The sequence below is a fragment of the Netta rufina genome, assembly GCF_964035555.1.
Source record: "Netta rufina genome assembly, chromosome: 22".
Taxonomy (NCBI): domain Eukaryota; kingdom Metazoa; phylum Chordata; class Aves; order Anseriformes; family Anatidae; genus Netta; species Netta rufina.
In genome coordinates, this window is record NC_140146.1 from 6,374,357 (window position 1) to 6,395,083 (window position 20,727).

At 58.6% G+C, this 20,727-nt stretch overlaps 1 protein-coding gene across 1 annotated transcript in view; it reads right to left on the minus strand.

Annotated features, from left to right (window-relative positions):
* AGRN (agrin) overlaps positions 1–15,245 on the minus strand; it is a gene marked incomplete at both ends in the record, with an annotated part of 72,012 nt that extends 56,767 nt beyond the window's left edge. The window contains 2 exons of the mRNA XM_084300198.1: positions 8,591–8,852; positions 15,060–15,245. Coding sequence (XP_084156324.1) covers positions 8,591–8,852; positions 15,060–15,245 — 448 coding nt within the window. The remainder of the gene's footprint in view (positions 1–8,590; positions 8,853–15,059) is intronic.
* Positions 15,246–20,727: the final 5,482 nt, after the last annotated feature.

The window sequence follows — 20,727 nt, forward strand, 5'->3', positions numbered from 1 at the left end:
TCCCTCCCCCTTCCCAAGCTTCGGGGGCCGCAGGAATTTGGCACCCGGGCCGGGGACTTACCCAAAGGCCACGGGAACACGCCCCGCTGACCAACGCAACCTATGGAGAAGAGGTGTCAGCCCCGGCGGGGCCACCCCAGCGTCCCCAAGTGTCCCCGTGCCTCGTGTGCCGGCAGCCTCACTGCCCAGGAATGCAGCAGGGGGCTGGTGGGAAGCACCCGGGGCAGAGAGCTGCTCCTGTTCAACCACCCCACAACGGAGCTGGCTGCTCCCGGAGCACAGCAGGGGCAGAAAAAAGCCCCAGGAGCCAGCCCCAGCCTCGCTCCGTGCCCCTCTCCCAGCCAGGACTGGTTTTTACTGGAAGGGAATGGGGCCGGGAAGCAGGGGAGATGCTCACCCCGATGGGGCTCGCGCAGATCCCCGCCGCCGAGCTCCCCCACGGCCCTGCCAGGCGCTGATCCTGCTTTATCTCTTAGATAAACAGCATCAGTCGGAACAATTTGCTCAGGGATTTCAGCGCTGCCTCCACCGGGCAGCCCGGGAAGCCGGCTGCGTGCGGGAGCCGGGCTCATCAAGCAGAGCCAGACCCTGTTTTCCCTAAGGCTGGCTCCCCAGGACGGAGCCACAGCCCCTGGCCAAGCCCAGAACCTACAAATTGGTCCCCAAATTCTCCTGCAACCATTTGCTCGGGTTGAGATCTCATCCAGCCTGAGCCTGCGGCGCCGGTACCTCCTTTAGGATCTCCGTGCCTCTCCCAGATGCCTCCCACCACCGCTGCGTGGAAAACAAAGTTCCTTTGGGGATCCTGGAGACCTCGTGCGCCCCAAAGCGACCCCAACCTGCACCATGCCAGGCACCAGCCACGCACGAGCATCCTGGCACCAGCTGCACCTTCCCCTTCTAGGACAGCCACCGAGGGACCCCTCGCTTTGTGGGGAGCCAGAAGAGGGTGGGCAGCACCCGGCCACTGCCACCGGCACCGCGGTGACCCCAAACCCTCCCCGTGCAGCACATCGCGCCCCGACGGGGCTTACCCACGCCGTACCTGGCTGAGTTATGAGAGGAATGCCAGCCCTGGCCGCCTGCCCGGCAGCACGGGAGCGGATTAGGGTTTATTGAGCAGGAAGGTGCTGGGGAAGGGCCCCAGGACGGAGCCGTCCCACCCTCTCCTACACCACCGCTTTGGGACCGCCGCTTCCTTCCCCCAACAACTCCTCCTTCCCTTCACGGAGGCACTTGAAGGCCTGAGCTGACTCGAGGATCCCAGAGCATTGTTTTTTTTCCCCAGAAACCCAGCGAGATACGGTGCTTTTTGGCCGGGGAGAGCCGTGCCAGAGCCAAGACACTCAGAGCTTGGCAGCCGGGTGGGAGCTGGCGAGGAGCGGCGCCCTGCTCGATCCCACATCACCCCCCAGCCCCTCTCCTGCTGCCTGGGGGGTTTCATGGGGACCCCTGCCAGCCCACAGCCCCCTTTTTATTTCCACCAGCACAACCATAACCACCGGTATGGATCCATCCCAGTGCGTTATGCTCCCCGGTGGTGCCACTCACACCTCCCGTAGGCGCTCGCTGCGGAGAAGTGGAGCAGGATTTAAGGGGAGCAGGATTTAAGGGGAGCTCCAGCACCTCGCTTTTGTAGGAAGGGATGAGGTGCAGCTGTAGGATTTACGCTGGAATCGGCACAAACTGGCTCCAGCCCTGCTCTTTTTGTGAAGGAGGCGGCGGAGCCCAATCCCACCGCGTCTCTTCTTCGCCTGCCCCCGCAGCCGGCTGGGCTGCCAGCATTTCGCAGGGCTGGGAAAGGAGCAGCCCAGGGCTTGCAGGCCAGGAAAACGCTTGGCAGCCCACCCCCGGCACCACACACACACCACCAGCACGCCCTGGGCTCGGGGACGGGCTGCAGGAGGGAACCCGGAGCACATCCACGCTCCCAAACCCCCCTGGATCCAACCCAAATCCTCCCCAGGTCCACCCCAAAGAGGCAGGAGGCTCAAACAGGGAACCTGGGGCCACGAGTGGGGCACAAAACTGCAGGGATCCAGAGCTCCTCAGCCTCTGTTCCCTTCGTTTTAACCGGGTATCCCCCCAAAATCGAAGCTGCAGAGGCACAGCCTGTCCCGGAGCTCTCTGCGGCTGCTCAGCATCCCTGCAAGACGGAGAGAACAGCCAGAAATATTTCCTGAGTGGCTCTGGGACACGAGAAGAGCCAAAGGAGGATAAATCAGAAGAGAATAAGGACGAGCGGTCCAAAGCCTCGCATCTTCTCCTTCATTTTGCAGCCAGACTGAAATCAGCCAAATCAGGAGTCAATTACTGAATGCACAGGGGTCCGATTCCCTTTGCCAATCAAAGAAAATGACCCCAAGGAGCTGGGAGTGAGGGACAGAAGCAGTTTTCCCCCAAAAAACGGGGAAGGAGCCGCTCGAGCCCCTCGCAGGGCGCAGCCCCCCGCTCCCCAAAGGGACGGGAGCCCCCTCCCCAGCATCCTCCTCCTATATCAAAGGGCTCCCCACAGCTCCTGGAAGTCACCCCAAAGGAATGCGGGACCCGTGGGGAGTGCTGGAGAAGACAAACAGAGCCCAAGGCACAGCACGGGGGGAGGATTAGCGAGCAGCAAGCCCGGGCGGGCGCAGGGGTGCACGGCGGGCGGCTCCGACACGCACACAGCCCCCAGCCGAGGGGCAGAGCCCCAGCACGGCTCCGTGGGGACCTTTTGGGAACCGAGGAAGCCCCCACGGAGCCTTTCCAGGGGTGTCCTGGCTGCTCCCAGTGCCCACGCACGGTGGCAGTGGTTAAACTGGGGCTCGCAGCGGGTGGGGAGCGACAGGAGCAGGGCGCACGTGGAAGGAGGCAGGGGAAATTTGGGCAGGTTTATCCTCCTGTTAACCCCACGGTCATCCCTGAGGAGGTGACACCGAGCCAGGTGGTGCAGGGGATGTTGCTGCCAGCCCCCAGCCTGCTGGAGATGCTCAGAGGGAAGGGGAAGCCAGCCTCGATGGGAACAGCCCCTGGGAAGCATCCCACCACCAGCACCCGCAGCCCCTTAGGAACAGGGATTTCTTTAATCCTACAGCCCCCAGAGACACCAAAGGCTCCCTGGGGCAGCCTGAGATCCCCTAACGCCCATATTACCAACCCCAAAGCAGCACAGAGCAGAAAGAGAGGGTGCTGTGGGGATAAAGAGTGGGAGAGGGGCGTGTTGCAGCCTGGTCCCATATGGGAATTGAGCGTATCTGCCTCTCCACTCGTCCTTCCCACCCCACATCCCTGAGGAAGGGAGGAATTCAAGCCCGCCAGAGGTGCTGGAGCCTGCAGGTGGGAGCTGCTGGCACAGCTCGGAGCAGGATTGGGGTTCCTTACGGGATGCAAAAAGGAAAAGCAGCACCGTGGGCACCCCGGGGCCGAAGGAGCCTTCCCGGAGCAGCAGCCTCCCACACCAGATTAAAATTCCATAGGAATTTGCTAAACAAGCCAACTCCCTGCGCTACTGCCCGGCACCCGAGGATGTTTTCGCATTACCACCACGCGAGGGAAGCAGGGGGGGGGGGCAGCAGACCCCTGTGCCTGGCCCCAAAATCAGGGCTCCCCCCTGCCCCAGCTGCTCCAAGGGTTGGGGGGCAGGAAGGGGCCCCCAGGATTTCACTGTGCAGGGTTTCCCTCTCCGGGTTTAGCGCATTTTTTTTATTATTTTTTTTTTTTTTTTTTACAGCTGCTGGCTGGTTTTCTCGCCCTCCCGAGCCGGAGGTGTCGGTGCTGTTCTCATTATCTTCGATTCAAAACAAAGCCAAGAAGAGGAGGAAGAAAAAAAAAAAAAGGAAAAAAAAAAAAAGAATAGAAAAAAAGAATAGAGAAAAAACACTTTTTTAAGCAAAAACCCACACACCAACACTTCCAGCCCCCTCCCTGCCTGTTCGGAGGTACAAAGAAGCGCCAGGGAGGGATTCAAAAGAAATAGTTGCGGGGTGAAGGGCTGCAGAGAGACCCGGCCATGGGAAGTGACCGCAGCCCGCATCACCTAACACGAGCCCGTGCCAGCGATTTCCTTGCTGAGAGGAGCCCGCTGTGCATTTCTTACGGCCCCTGGAAGGAGCCTGAAAAGGGAATTTTGCACGGGCTGGCTCGCAGGAACAAAACGTCTCCGTCCTGCAGAGGCAGGGACCTCCGAGGAAAGGCAGGAGGGGATAAAAGTGAAGAGGAAGGTGATGAAACGGGGTGGGCAGCAGCACATGGAGGTGCTTTTAAAGCCGTCCCGCTCCAAAGTCCACCAAAAAAGTTTGGGCAGAGGGATTTGGCAGCGACCATGGGGCTCGCCCCTATAGAGGAGGGAGCTGGGAGAGAGCAGGGAGCCACACGGGAGAGCCGAGGCTGGATGCAGTTCTTCCACAGGAGTAATTAATAGGGTTGCCAGAGAGATGAAGAGTCAGGAGGGCTCTGGACTGGCTATAATAAGGATTTTAATGAGAGCTAAGTGACATTTTTAAACATACGGAGCATCTGCAGCACGGCGCATCTTGAACAGGAGCCAGAGCAGAGAGCTTCTGGCTGGGCATCTATCGGGGGAAAGCATTGCTGGCATCCTCGTGGCAGCACCTGCAGGCACCCCGGTGGCTGTGCCTGGTGGCCAGGAGCCCCAAAAAGCTCAGGAAGGGCCGGGCACACCGAGGGATGCCTCTCCCAGCACCGGACAGACCCCTGCGGGGAGGCAGAGCATCACCCCTGGGCTGCCCCACCACGAGGGATGCATCCATCCTGACCAAAGGGCTGGAAAAAACTCCACTTTGTGTGTGTTTTCCCACCTCATCCAAGAAGCTGAGATGAAAAAGGAGCTTCTTGAATGTGTGCTGCCCTGGGATGGGGGCTCCAAGCCACCGGCAGCGGCACAGCACCCCGTGCCCGAGGCTGTCGGGTTCCCCTATGCTCACTCACGGCTTTTCCCAGGAGGTTCAAAGTCCAGCCCCATCCCCAAAGCCAGCACAACAATCTCGGCCGGGGCTGCTGCAGCCGGGTTCATGCAAATCACGCCTGGAAGGAGCCCTGGCTTCTCATTAACCAGGGCTCCGCCGCGGCTTTCGGCTGAACTTCCTTCCACCCAGCCAGCTCACGCTGGAGTCAGCGCCTGCCCCTCCCACACCGCACACAAAAATCTCAATTTTTCCTCCAAGTGGAGCCGCGATCAAAGGGAAACACGAGCCAGGCAGACCCGGGGAGCATCTCCCGGGCTGCAGAAGCGGGTGCTCGATGGCACTGTCCGGGGACGGAGCAACGTCGCCAGCACGGAGCCGCGCTTTGGAGCCTCAAGCACCCGAAGCACAGCGACTCCAACCCCCTTTTTGCGACCCTGAGGCTTAAAAGGCACCCAACCAGCAAGGCTGTGCTTCCTCGGGGAAATCTTCTCCCAGGAAACCCCATCCAGATGTCCCAAAGAGCAAGGGGAAACCTGCACGAGGGGAGCCCGCGTGCGCCTTCCCGCAGAGGCAGGAGCGAGCATCCCCCTGCGAGCATCGTCCCAGCCCTGGGGGGGCTCCTGCAGTCCCTGGGGGGCTCCCACAGCCCCCTTGCTGCTGCAGCCGGTTTGCAGGCTTAGCCCAAGCCCTACATTTCGGCTGCAGCCAGCCAGAGCTCCTTTAACACAATTAAACATCACCAAACCGATCGCTGCTCCAACCCCAACCTGAGCGGTTTCGCAGCCTCGCCCTGGTTTGAGCTCCCCCTTTTTAGGGCAGGAAAGGTTTTGGGTGTCCGGGATTTTTCCAAGCCGCAGCGACAGGAGATGAAGATTCTCCAAACATCCGTGTTTTTCTTTCTTTTTTTTTTTTTCCATTCAGCTGCCACCATTCTTCCAATTCCTTCTGCAGAAGTGCTCCGAGGTTTGTTTTTAACCTCGGAGCGCGGCGTCCTGGGCAGCTCCGCTTTGAACCCTCCTGTGGGGAGCTGATGGGAAACAAGTCCTGGAGCTAAATTCTCAGACTCAGAGCTCAGAAAGGATTCCCAGGGCGGCGGGAGCAGGTTCTCATGGCCGGTTTTTCACGGCCTCCCAGGGCCCAGCTCCTCAGCCACGCCGGGCAAGTCGAGAAGAGCTCGCGCACACCACGGGAGAGGCGTGAGGTTTGGGTACGGCGAATTTTTGGAGGGTCCTGGGGTGCAGCCAGCACGCAGGACGCACACACGACACCCAGGCTTCCAAGATGTGGATAAAAAGGAAAAACAAATCCAGGGGATGCGACAAGAAAGGCGGCTTTATCAAGGCACTGGAAGAGCTGCCAAAGCAGCCTGAAACAGCACAAAACTGGTGCGCCTCCCCTGCACAGCGCTTGGAGATGAGATGCTGGCAGCTCGGGGCTGCCTGGTGTTTGGTTTTTTTCCTCCTCAGAGGTCCAGGCAGCTCTCACCAGCCTGGGGAAGGCAGGTCCACCACGCACGGCCAGCTCTCCCCAGGCTGTTTTCCAGCCCTTGCATGTCCCCGAGCCCTGGGCACCTCTCCGCGTGCCCGCAGCGTCCTCCGGGATGAGGGTTTTAATTAAAGGGAGCAAAGGGATTGGAAAAAAGGAGAGACACGGAAAGAATCGCCTGCTACCTGACATCAAGAGAGGGCGTCAGCATAGCAGGGAGGAAAAATAAACCCACGGAGCTGTCATTTAAGCACGGGGGGAAAGAGAAAGCTCAGACAGGCCCAGCTCTGGCACCTCCAGCTCCCTTGCACAAGAGGTCACAGAGCAAACCTTTGCAGCAGGACACGTCGCTTCCAGCCCGGAGCACGCAAGCCCCGTGCACCTCTCCTGGCACCAGCACGCCTGTAGGGCCACGGGGCACAGCCCCACGTCCCTGTCACCCTCTGCAGGGAGGGCTGGGGGATGTGTCCCCACCACGGGGACAGGGCTCAGTGCTCCTTGTCCCTGCCCAGGTGGCCGGCACGGCCAGATGCTGCACACCGGGGTTTTAATCAGCTTTTAATCACTGAAGAAACCAGCTTTGAATTTCCCCCGTGGAATAGGGGAGCAGGCACGGGTCCCGGATAAATTCTGAGTCAAACCCACAGCACAGGAGGACACTCAGACCCCTCACTGCAGGTCTCTGGGGACAGCCACGAGCAGGAACCACCCGGCTCGGCACGCGCCAAGGAACACAAAGCTGGGCGAAGGCAGAATCCCTCCGAGTGTTTGCTCAGGTTTACCAAAAAAAAATAAAACAAAACACCAAACAAAGCAAAACACACCGCACTCCTCCTCCTCCTCCCACCCCCTCCTATAGGGCCGATGCTTTGGGATCGCCACACAAAACGTGCGCGCATCTGCTCGGACACCTCCAACATCTCTCCCTCTTGCAAAAGCCACTGGAGCCGGGTGCTGCTGTGCTGAGCTGGCACTTTCCCAGCCCCGGAGGCTTCGAGCTGGGTCGTTCCCCTCCTCCGGCAGCCTCCCCAGCTGGAGAACGGGGTTACGGCCTCTGCTCTGCACATCCAGCGGGGAGGAGGGAGCCGCGCCGCGTGTTTGTTTGTTGCCTGTGCAGGATTCCTGCATTCCTGCCCTTGTTTACTCATCTGCTCCCGGGACGTGCTCAGACCCCACAGAGGGCTTTTGGGGCACCGCATTCCCCCCTCCTCCCCGAGCCCGGAGCTCTTGCTGGAACAGGACGAGCAGAGGGAGGAAGGGAGAAGCCAGCAAGTGAGGGATTGCAGAAGGATGTTTTCGTGGTGGTTGGGCAACCAGCTCAACCCTCTGCGGATCTGCTCTCCGTGGGGGCATTATTCCGTGCCTGGAGGTGCAGGACCCTATTACAGAGGGCAGGCGGGCTGCCCCCCACTCGCCATTTCCCAGCAGCTGTGTTGTTGCACACCCACGGTGCCAGGATCTCAGCCACCTCCTCGGCACGGGAGCTGTCCCACGGAGGGACAAAAGCACCGAGAGCCAACCCCGTGCGCGTTTAACCCACGAGCTCAGCACGCCGTGACCTCCTCGTGCAAAATTTTGGGTACGAGCGCAAAGGCAGCAGGGAGGTGATGCACACAAGGGACACCGAGGCTCGCCACAACAACACCAAAGCTCTGCTCATCCCCCCTCAATTCCTAAATTGCTCGGCTTGGTCGCGACCTGGTTCCACCCCGGAGAAGCAAGCTTTGCCCCCAAGGGGAACTCAGCCGGCTTCTCGTGTCCCTGCACGAGTCCACAAGGCAAGCACGGGGAACTGGGAGTCGCCGTGATGAAGGACAGGCCTTCACCACTGGGTTAATGAGTTCACTTTTCAGCAATAAACCTAAAAAAAAAAAAGAGGGAGCTCAGGTGTGAGGCTGAACTCCCCAGGGGTGCCAGGACGGGGCTTTGCAGCGCGACCTCTCCAACCCCATCAGAAGCTTTGCAGAGGGGGCTGAGAACCTGCATAAACCCAGACTAAAAAAAATAACACGAACCAACATCACCTGGCTGCCATCCCCACCTGTAACAAGCTCAGCTCCAGGCACCATCCCTTCGCTGACCAAATCCACCGAGCAGCCAGACCCTGCCCCACGCGCGGCCAGGACGAGCGCACCCGCCCCGCGGCCAGCAGCACCGCGTGCCCAAAACTGGGTTCCAAGCCCCGAGCGCGCCCCGCTCACCTTCCACGCAGTGCTCCACGTCCTCCAGGTTGCGCAGGGTTATCCGCATCAGGCTGGAGTTGAGCATCAGCTCGTTGCGGTGCGCCGGCCACATGTACTGCGGGGCCGGGTTGACGAAGAAAATCCGCGTGTCCCCCGTGGAGACCTGATTGTCGCAGATCAGGGGGTCCCCGAAGCCACCGATGACCACCTTGTTGCCGCCGTCCAAGAGGATCTCGTGGGTGACGATGTCTTTGCCCTTCAGGTAGCGCCACACTCGCACCTGGGACAAGAGGGACACGGATCAGGGGAGAGCTCTGCGCACCCACGACCCAGGCAACCGGCACCATCCAGCCTCATTTGCTTCCAACCGTGCTGTTACACGGTGTTTGGGAGCAGCTCGGGCTGGCAGAGCCTTCCTGCAGAGCTGATTTCACGAGGCAGCCCTCTACCAGCACAAAATGTAGGGACAAGGCTACAGCGAGCACTGCTTCTTGCCAGAATCGCACCCAGCGCCCCAACACGGGCACGTGGTGCTCCTCACCCCTTCCATCTCCCAAGGTCTCCATCAGCCACGCGGGTTTTTCCTGGCAAGGGACTCGCTCCCCTATTCACATCTGGGCACATCACTGCCTTTCAAGCCCCCAAATTCACGTTTTGTTCCTGCCTCTCCTCCCCTGGTGAAACCTTCCGACAGGGAAAGCCCTCGTGCCCAGGGACAGGCAGGATGGCTACGCGAGGGTTTCCTGTGCCAGAGCAGAAATCTGCTGAGTAAAACTAGTAAAAATAAAGGTGTTCTAAGCAACTTCTTCCCCTCCTCTATTATTTTGGCCTTTAAACCCACAAAAACCATCTCAGCTGCTGCGCAACCAGCTAGGGAAGGGATGCTGCTCTCCAGCAGCAGGCACTGCACGTGGCCATGGAAGGGAAAATAAAATCATAATAATCGATCAGAGCTGCTGCCTGGTGCTGTAAGGAACCCAAATCCCGAGCAGGAGGCTCCCTCCTGGGCTGGGTGATTGCAGATCCCACTCCTGTGCGTCACCTCTGACTCCAGCCCTGTCCCCAAGGACCCTGAGCCAGGTCCCCAGGCAGTGCGCGGGTCTCAGCCCGGGGGATCCCCCTCCACTCCCAGGGGATCTTCTGGCTCTGGGAAGGCACCAGGGGGTTGGGAAGAGAAGAGGCAGAGGGGATAACGCCCCTAGAAATGGCAAAGGAGATTTATTTTAAGTGACTGAAGACAACCTGCGCGTTAGCAGACCGGATTTGCTAAAATACACAGAGGAATTGGCAGTAGCAGCCGGTTTCCCCTAAATCAGCCGAATTTCTGGAAGAAAAATCAGCCCTGGCCACAAGACTTGGTCCCTCCCTCCCTCTCCTCAGCCCCCGGAGCAGCCTCCCTGGACGTCCACCAGGCACAGACCTCCCCATTGCCCCAAAAGGGAGGCGTGCAAAAACCTGCTGGCCAGCCCCGCTCCAGCACCACGCTCTCTGCAACGAGCTGCCCCCCAAAAACACCCACCGAGGACGAAAGCAGCAGCCCTAAAACAAATGATTTATTGCACACGTGATAGGAGACGTGCCCACGTCCAGCCCTGATGGGGCAGAAAGCCTCGACGTGCTCGGGGTGTGCTTTATCGGGGTGTGCTGTGCCCCCTCCAGCACCCCAGGGCCCCATCCCCTGCATTCTCCAGCCGTCTCCCCTGCCCAGAGAGCACTTCAGCACCCCGTGCCAAGCACCGAGGAGGCCGGGGAAGCGGAGGGTGGGCGATAAGGAAGCTCTCGAGCCTCCCTCTGGAAGGAGCATGCAGGTGTGTGCCCGAGGAGTGCAACCGCAAAGGGAACGCAGGGAGCAGAGGGGATGTTGCGGGCAGGTCTCTCCCACCCCAGGGGACAATCTGGTAGCAGTTGTTCACCCTACAGACCCTCTTCTTGCCATATTTTAGCTCCGTGGCTCGTTGCAGATGAGGAGGAGAGCACAGAGCAGACATTATCCCCCTCCAGAATGAGCCATTCTTGCAGCTCTCCGCGCCCGCAGCTCGCTGGCCCCTGCCCCGCGCGGCCCTTGGTGCGCATTGTGCTCCCCTACTGACTTCTTTGGGGCTGTTCAGAGGGGAAAAAAAAGCTCTCACTCTCTGCCAAGTGCCTCCGTCCCATTACTCAGTGACTACAGGACACGCACACAAACATCTGACACTGCAGGGGTCAGACACGAGGGTTACACAAAAAGCGTCGGGGGTTTGGGGGAAATGGGAGCCTCGTGAGCTTTAGTCACTCCTGCGACTTTCTGAAGATGTCACTCCAGGATTTTAGGGCTACAAGCTCAGCACTACCTCAGTCCCAAGCGGGAGGGTTCAGGGGCCATGGCCATCAAAAGCTGCCCCCGTGGGACCTGGAGGAACACGGCGAGGCTCACAGGAGGCGCCGTGCCCGTGCGCTCGCACACATCTGCCTCCAAGCAAGGAGGAAACCAGCTCCACTCAGACCTACGGGCTCAGCAGTGCCCCAACAACCAAAGGACGAGGAATAACTCATCATCAGGCTGTCATCCTGCCCCGTAGAGCCCAAATTTGGGGTGAGACGAGCCGGGGAAGCAACGCCTCCTGAAGCTACCCACCCGACAGCCACGCGCCGTGCACAGCCCCGGCACCCAGAGCTCTGGTCTTGGTGCTGGCAGTCGAGCAGCAACCAGAGGGAGCTTCAGCTGGAGAGGGGCTGTGACAGGCAGCTCCCCTCCCTCCCTCCCTCTCCTCTCCTGGGAATCCCAGTGCTCACACCAAGACATCTGCTCCCCGCGGCACCAAGGAGCCCATTTGGGGACCCCCAGCCCCTGCCGAGCGCCACGAACTCCGTCCTGCACGGCTCTGCTGCGAGCCTCCTGCCTCGCCGGCGCTGCTGGCAGCTCCCCGGGGTGCTGCTTCTCCCCGCAGTCAAGTCAAGACACCTTCCTTCAGCAGCACCAGCCCCACCTCCTCTTCCTTCAGCAGCGGCCCCGCAGGGCGAGCGCTCGACAAGGTGAGGTGCGGGAGCAGCCGGGGCAAAAAAAAAAAATAAAAAAAATAAAATAAAAAGCAGAACACAAAGGGAACAAAAGGGTTGGGGGGAGAAAAACCAAGAGAGGCAGGCGGGGAGAGCACCCCGAGGGTCCTGCTGGAAGGCAGCAGTCGGGGCATTTTCACAGCTAGGTCTTTGGGGGAAGAATGGCTGGAGCCTAGCCCCTCTCCCGAAGCAGATGGTAATTTGAGTTAATTAGCAGGGCTGTTGTAGTCATGGCTCGCAGAGCCAGGCCACAGCATTCACAAGCAACATCAGAGTCCACCAGCTTTCTCCCCACCCTCATCCTCTCTAATGAATGGCCACGAAGGCACCAAAGACCCAGCGATTACCTGTAGGGCATCCCATTCATCACCACGCACAATTAAGACCTTGTTACTGGTGACTCACTGGCTACGGCGCGGATGGGGGAAGAAAAGGGAGAGAGAAAAAGAAATCAGGCTGGAGCCCGGATCCAGAAGGTCCCTTCTCGCAGCCCTGCTCGCTCTTTCACCGCGGAGCGCATAAAACACTGGATTAAGGCTGGTTTACAAGGCTCCTGGCAGCTGTGGGAAGGTGCGGCGAGAACAGTGAGGACTTTATTTAGGCAGAACCTCGCAGAAGGAGGTTTTAAGTGCGGGGCAAACCCGGGGAGTAAAAGGATTTTCCGTGGGGGTCTGTCACAGCAGGGAACGGGACCACCTGCACGGGCACGCGTGGTGCCGGGAAGGTGCTTCAGGAGCGCAAACCTTGGGCTCGTGGGGTGCCCAGGGAGGTGAGCAGAGCCCTAAGAAGAGAGGGGACGCTTGGATCAGAGCAGGAAAGGTCACCAGGAGACCTCGGCAGCCCTTTCTGCAGGAGCCAGTCTGTGTCCCCCAGCCCTTTCCAGCCAAAAGGTGGGCTCCATTGTTCGGCACAGGATCCACATCCTTCCCAGCGCTTCCTATAGCGCATATAGAACCTGCATCTGTCCTATAAATAGGAGCTCCCTCCAGAAATATCAGGTCAAAGCAGAACGAGGCACGGCACAGGGCTCAGGAGCGGGGAAGGACAATGCCAGCAGCGGGCTGCAAATAGGCTGAGCAGAGCAAAAAATAAATAAAAGGTCCGGGGACACGGCAAGGAGCAAAGCCCTCGTTCCCAGCCCAAATCCGTCCCTGGGCGAAGGGGCACATCAGCATCACTCTGGGGAAGAGGAGACTGAGAAAACTCCTAATTGTGACCCCCCTCCAGCAGCACCGAGCGGCTGGTAGCTATTTCAGGGTGTTCCTCTCCCATTAGCCTCCCGTTTGCAACGCGCTCCCTCTTCAGATATCAAAGGCCCCGGCGGGGAGGGTTTCGGGTTTAGCTGGGAAGAACAATGCAGGGCTGCAGCACGCAGCCACCCGCGGACCACCCAGCACCAGCAACGCTTCTGGGGGTGGGCTCGGGGCAACTCCTCCCGCACACTTGGCCCTCGCGCTTCCCGTGCAGATAAGGAGCCCGCCGGGAGATAAGGGTGGCATTCGGAGGCGCCTCGGGGTGTAAGGAGCAGCGAGCAGGGGGCTGGAGGGGGAAGCACACACGGGTTTTCTCGCCGGCTTCTGCGCCTTGACTCGTTCTGGCTCAGCAAGGAACCGGGGTCAAGGAAGAAGCCAGCGGCCAGGTTGAATGCCAAAAGCGCCCCTTTTGGGGTCAAGGTGCTGGGGAAGAAGCGGAGCCAGCTGTCAGCCCTCGAATCCACAGCAATCCCCAGTGTTTGGGGAGATTTTAGAATAAAAACAGGGGTTTTGCTGCTGCAGAACTACTCCTGTACCAGTCACGGGTGTCATGCAGCTAGAAGAGATTTTGATTTGTCCCTTTTCAGGGCCTTACGACACCTCAGACCCCGTTTTTTTCCAAACCCTCTATGCACACCATGTAAAGTCCCTGGAGAGGAGCACAAGGCAGTACGGAAGGCGCAGTAAATGCCACTGGGATGGGATGGGCGCTGCCACGGATGACAGGAGATAAGGCTCGCCTCCTTTCAGTTTCTTTTTAAGGACTGGAAAGAAACCCCAGAGGCAGGTTCTGGCCTTCAGGAGCTGCTTCAACCCCATTCAGCAGAAGAAGGGCCCTACGGTTAACCCTGGAGTAAGCGGCACAAACCTCCGCAGCATCACTTGGGACAGCTTGGGGAAAGATGAGCAGGAAAATATCCTCCTGAGCCGAGCAATGCCACCTGGGTTTCAAATAAAGCCCCCACACACACCAGGTTCCTCGCCCCACGGTGCTCCCACTTGTATCCGATGGCACCCTCCTAAAGGCAGGGCTGCTGAGCAAGCAGCTTTACCACCCCAGGAGCAGGGACAAAATATTTGTTCCCAACTCCAAGCCTGCCTGAATGAAATGTGGATTTTATACTAGCTAGGAAAAAAAAAAAAAAAGAAAAAAGCTTTTTGAGATGAGCACCTCCTGCCTCGCACCACAGCCCTGCCCCAGCATCAGGCGGCTCGCGCCCAGCCATATGTGCCCCAAGCTGCCACAGGACGACACCGGCTGCTCGCAGCAGCTTATTAGTTTTCCACGTAGCACCCAGGATGTGCCAGACACGCCGCAAACATACGGTCCCTGCACCAGCCCGGAGGGGCTGTGATCTAATTTACGCGAGCAGGGTACAGATTGTACCCTCTGGTACCGTGAGGGGCAGAGCTGGGGAAGCAGGCGAGGAGCAGCAGGCACCAGCTGGATAGACGGGGGCTTTTCAACTAGTTTATAGGGCCGAGAGGTCCTCCAGAAGTGAGGACAACCCCACGGTTGCAATTAAGGCCGGGCAGACCTTGCCCACCAGCATGCTGCTGGGCATCGCCCCAGGCCCCCTGCGGCACCAGCACCCGTCGGGGACCTCAGCGTGCTTTAGGATGGGGAAAAAGGGATTGGGAGAAGAGGTGAGGGAGGCAGGAGCAAGTCCTCGCAGGCAGGATTCCTGCCCTGGGAAGGGTTAAGGCAGCCAGCACGTTTTCTGACAACCAGGCGGATGGTATTTCAGGTTGCTGAGTACTTCACCGTCTCGCAGCTCAGGGGGGGAAAAACCGTAGCCAGAGGCCAGATTCATAGTTAAACAATAGCTCGAGCTAGAGGAACTCAAGATGCTGTTAAAGTAAACAGGGAGCTGCGTCTGCAGCCAGCCAGCGGCTCCGAGCACCTTCCACGGCACCCGGAGCCCTCCCGAAGCTGAAAGTTGGGAATCGGCTCCGCACCGCGCAAAGCAGGGAAATGCCCATAAAAAGCAACCTCCAGAGATTCCCCTCGAACCAGCCGGTGGAGCAGCGACGGGGCGAGCCTCCGCAGTCTAAAAATACCTAAATTACCCACCAAAGCCTCCCATTTCGACAATAAAAACCACATGTGCCAGCGGGCGGCGGGGCGCAAAGTTTCCCTTGCGCCCAAGCTGGGGCGCGCCCCCCGAGCCCCTAGAAGCCCCCCCCGGCCCCCTCACCTTGCAGGAATAGGTGTGGTGCACCGGGTCCACGTTCATGATCTCCTCCACCGTGCCCGTGAGCACCACGTTGGCCTCCTCCTCCCTGCGCTCCAGCTCCCGCTCGGGGCAGCTCGCCCCGCCGCCGCCCAGCGCCAGCCCCAGCGCCAGCAGCGCCAGGGCTCCGGCCGCCCCTCGCCCCCCCATAGCCCCCCAGCCCCCTGCCCCCGGCACGGCCAGACAAAGCGGGGCCGCTCGCAGGCAGGGCTGGAGCAAGAAAAAGGGGGTTACTTTTGTTCCAGGAGGTGAAAAGGAGGAAAGAAAGAGAGGGAGGGAGGCGGGGAGGGGGAAGGAGGAAAATCCCAAGAGGAGGAGGAGGAGGAGGAGGAGGAGAAGGAGGAGGAGATATCTCTCTCTCGCTCTCTCTTTCCCCAAAGCCGCGGCCGGGGAGAAATGCTCTGTCCCCTGCCTTGCCCCTGTAAGAAAGCCTGGAGATTTGCATGCAATCTGAATTGCTGATAAGGGGGGAGAGCGAGCGGGGGGGGGGGGGGGGAAGGGAGGGAGGGAGGGAGGGAGCCGCCGGGAGCGCGGAGCCGCCGGGAGCGCGCCACCCCCAGGCAAGGGAGCTGCCGGCAGGTTAATGGATAATCGGCACGGCGACGTGAGGAGACTTTTAAAGGTGCAGGGAGCCCGGCACACAGCCTGCCGCCCCCCCGGCACAGCCCCCCCGGCGGCGTCCCCCTCCTCTGGGCAGCCGCGCTGGGGCGCGCAGGGCTGGAGAGCCGGGGGGAGGGAGGAGGGGACCCCGCTTCCAACCCTCCCGCACCTCGGCCACGGCGAGGGGCTCGCTCCCGGGGTGCCCCCCCCGACACTTTTCAGCATGGGGAAACTGAGGCTCGGCCGGTATTCCCCGGGGACCCCCGGAGGTGCCGGTGCCACCGTGCGCCACCGGCCGCAGGCGGCGCCGGCCCCCGGGGCTCGGTCCCCTGAGGGGGGGGACACAGCAGCTCGGGGTTGCCCCCAAAACACCCTGACCTTCTGCCCCCGGCCTCCCCCAGGGAGCGGAGGGCAATTTTTCCAGATGTCGTGGGCGATTACCGCCGCTGTGAAATGAAAAGTTAAGTGGCACCAGGGGAGGGATATTGTTTCGCCCCTCTATAAATTAGCCGGCTCCCGGAGGCGTTTTTACAAGGCTGTTTTCCTCGGCGGCCCTAAACAAGTCGTGTTGGTGATCCGGGGCCGAGCAGGTGGAGTTTAGCCATGCTAGGGCCACGAAGCCAGTGCAGGACACGGTGTGTGCCCTGATGTCCCTCTCGGAGGGGCCCCTTTCTCCACGCACAGCATCCTCGGAGCTTTGGGGACTGCTCCCTGCGCTGTTTGCCCCCGCGGCCGGCTATGTGCCAATCCTTTTTCTTCTCTCCTCTGGAACATAAACACGAATTAACTCTAAGATAGGAACAAATGAATCATATTGAGTGCTCAAAATGCTGTCCAAGCCTACCTTCCCCCCTGGAGAGAACAAAACACCAGAGCTCCCATAAATCTGTCTGGAGATAGCGCAAGTGCTGCGCTTTTACACGGGAGGCATACTGTGTATCCTCTGCCTCAAACCACACACCTCACATCTCAGCACTGCCTTCAGTCCCAGCACCCGGGCTGTCCCCCTAAACCCCTCCCGGCTTCCTTTTGCCCAAAACCTCGATTTCTGTCCCATAAAACAGAGCCAACACTTCGACACCTAAGGAAGGCCGCGTGCGCAGAAGCGTGCAGTGTTTACCGCTTGGACAAGGACTTTAGGGCCATGATTTTTTGCAAGAAAGTGGCCTACAATGTAGGTAGATCTTCAGGAAATGTGGTTTTTGGGAAACGTGTGGTTATTTTCCGAGGGGCACAGCACCAGTGCTCAGCACCAAGACCCCACCGTAAGCCAAGAGCGGCGCGGAGGCCAAACGGCTCCGCAACTGCGCTGCCGCTGCTCTGAACTCAACACTCAACCAGCTAGAAATATTTCCCTGCCTGGCAGATTATTTTTGCTATTTTAATTATTAATTTTTATTGTCTTCCTCCAGCGCCGCTCGGCAGTAAATCGCAGAAACCACCCCAGCTCCAGGTGGAAGAAACCAGCCGCGGCACTGCGCTCCCACACTTCGCCGGGCGGAGAGAGAGGGGAAGAATTATTTACGCTTTGTTTGTATTATTTGCTGTTTGCTAGCTCTCGCCTAGCCCCACCCCGCCATCTGCTTTCAGAGCTGTGAAGAGAAAAATGGATTTAACAAGCCTTTCTGGTGCATTTGCCCCTCTGCGGTCAGCGTTTTCAAGTGGATCTCCTCGAGCTCGTGGGCTTTCGGGTGGAGTTGCCACGGAAGCCACCCCAGGACCTCCTCTCTGCTGCAAATACACAGTTTTAATGAAGTCCATAGGTAGAAGAGAGCTCGTCTTCTTGAAGGACAGCTCCAGAATCCCAGGGGAAGAGCACCCGTGGTGGGAGCACCTCTTGCAGCCCCTCTGCTCCCCCCTTTTTCTGCTCCCCCCCAGGGCGCTGAAGCCTCACGCGGCCGAGAGGAGAAATCGGCCAAGCAACTGTGGGAAAACTGAAACAAAATATTTGGCAAATCAATGCACAAGATAAATAAACCATGCGACTGACAAAAGTAAATAAATCACTGGGGTTTGTCCGGGCTCTTTACAAGACAGCTATTGTAAACCTGGGGCTTGCAAAAACTTCATTGAGCCAATCTTACGACTGAGGTATCACATTCAGCCTCTGAAATAGCAAGAGATCTTGGAAAACTGGCAGGGACTCAATGCCATGTTTGCTGCCTGACACCTCGGCGTGCATTTGCATTGTATTTCCCCGGTTTTCTTGCAGGAGGGGCCTCGAGCAGCGAGGGAGAGGAGAACAAAGCAAAGCAAAGCGCCGTGATGCTCCCACTCCAGTGGTTCCAGAGGCCAGCAGTTTTGTCAAAACCCCCGGTGTGCCAAGACCACTGCTGGCACCAGATGGATGTGCAAACCCTGACCTTTATTCACCTGTTTAGCTTACAGCCCCGGTGATGTCCACGCATTTTCTCAGGCATTTGAAGTTAAGTGCCTGGGTACGGCTCTGCCTGATCGGGGCTTCTCCCTCCAGCAGCAGCAGCTGTCGCATTGGAGACAGGACTGTAATTTTTCAGTGTCCTTTGAAGATTTTTCCAATTTTAACAACTCACGGCGCAGGCGAACGAGCTGCTTTTTGGCTGGGCTGAGTAATTCCGCAAAGGTCTCTCATTTATTGCAAGTTATTGCCTCCCCGGGATGACTGTACAGCCGCTCCTGCTGCACTCAGCACTTTTACGCCGGCATCTCTCTGCTGGTTGACCCCGGAGCATTTCCCTTCCCAGATATTCTTTATCACAGCTCTCAGCCAAGACTTTATTCTTTGGCGGGGCCCCGGTGTCTGCGGGCAGGTGCTTGGCGCTGCTGCAGGTGCCTCGATGTGCGCCGGGGTGCGCACGGTGCAGCAGCCCGGGGACCCAAAATCCCGGGGGAAACGCATCGGCAGCTCCTGTCTCTACCTCTCACCGGTGGGACATCCTCATCCAAGCAGGAAACCCTCAAGATCTCAGGCCAAGCCTTCAAAAAGCAAATAAAATTGCTGCACGAGCACCCTGACTGAGCAAAAGCAGAGCCCCAACATTAACCAAGGGGAGCGAGGAGCCCCGATCCTGCTGGGGCTGGCCCCCCATTTCCCTGCTCTTTTCCCCCCGTGCTCCACCAGCTGGTTTCCCTGCTCTGAAGCTCTCCGTCTCTGATAAGCTTTAAGACATGTTTTAATGTGTGTTTTTCTCCCCACCACCACCACCTTTTCTCTTTCAAGTTAATCCCTCTCGGTGGTTCCTGACATTGTCAAATGGCTTTTGTGTACCGTCAGAAACCCTCTTGATGTAGCTACGGAGCAGCTGCTAACAAGTTGCCCCTGGGATCCCACATCCACGAGGCTGTCTGCCTGGATAATGATTTTCTAATAAGTAAATCTATTAATGAGGGCTGGGGGGGGGAGCGGAGCAGTGTCGGGCACCCCTGGCCCGGTGAGATTTGGGTGCCGTGGGGGCTGCAGCATCACCGGAGAGGCTCAGGGTTGCTGTCCCCGGGTGGCAGCGGGGCACAGGAGCTGCTCGGATCGGTGTCACTGCTGGGTACACCACGGGTACGTGGCAGTGACCCGCACAGTCCTTCCCCTTTAGTTATAGGGGAAAGGGAGGGAGCACGCTTGGATCTGTCCCTTGTGCTGGGAAGGGACCGATCCCAGATTTCTTCTCCAAGGAGGGAACCCAAGAAGCCGGTCCCCTCCTCGCCACATCAGGACGTCGGCTACTCCACAGCTGCTCTTTGGGTTTGTCCCAAGGCTTGGGAGCTACTGGGATCCACGCTTTTCTCAGCAGCACAGCCCTAAATCTTTGATATTTACGGGTGTTGACCCATAAATGCTGTGCCCCCCCCACCCATGCCATGCCCTGCAGGATTTGCAGCGAGCTCGGCACCACTGAAATCAAGGAAAATACATCGAAGGTGCTGGGGCTGGGAATGGAGAGCAGGGCGAGGAGATCCCCGGTCCCTGCTGCCTGTTTTTTGGTCAAGGGGATGCAGGAGCAGCCTGCTGTGCTTCCCCATGCTCAGAAGGATGGGTTGGAAAAGCAGCGAGCACCGTGCAGGATCACACAGGTGGCACCGCAACCGATTTTCGGTGGCCACGAATTCGGGGGCTTCACCCAGCAAACTCCGAGCCGGGAGGTGAAAGTATCCAGTGAACCACAGTGACTCTTTTAATTGAAAAGGGTGGGGGGGAAAAACACGCAGCAGAAAGAAAATCCGGTGTGAACTTCGGGGCAAATGATCCTCCATTATCAAATCCCATCTTAAAAAGTGCACGGGGCTAATTGAATTACGCTCGCTGGATTTCTGTGTAGCCATGAAGGCCTCTTAATGTGGATTGATGGCATAAATCTGGGCTCCATTGAGGAAAAAAAAAAAAAGTGAACGCTGGCCCCTGACATCTATCTTTCTTTCCAGAAATCCCATCTAACTGGACGTCTCCCTAGGCCACTTCCCAGAGAAAGATGTCTCTATCCATTACCCCCGACACGCAGCAGCGAAAGGAAGCGAGGGCCGCTCACATCTAATTACTCCCACTCCCGGATTTATTACGATCATGCCAGGATTAATTGGGAAAGTAAAAATGCTTAGTTGGGTGATCAATCTCCTCCGAGTTACTTACCTTGTCACTCACTAATAACTGTAAAATAAAAATGCCCCTCTCCGCTGCATCTCGGCAAATGGATTCCTATAATACATTGCTGGGAATCTTTAAAAGGCATTTGAAAGCAGTAAGGAGACAAATTGGATTAGCTGGAGAGAAAGTGCAACCCAAGCATTTTTTTCCCCTGTTCCTATAAGGCCCAAGTTTCCCCTCTCCAGGGCTGCAGGTAGCAGCTTTGCAGGCCAGATCTGTTGCCCTATATCAGGGTGCCTGGGAGGGTGTTCGGGTCCTTGGCACCCTGCAAGTTTTGGCTCAGCCCCTCGTGCAAGGAACATTTGCTAGTAACCCAGCCATAACGTTCCCAAAGTGCTGTCCGAGAGAAATATCCCATTTTCCCATTTCCCGTGACACTGGAAAACCCAGAGCCACCACAAAGCCCCGCAGCTTTGGGGA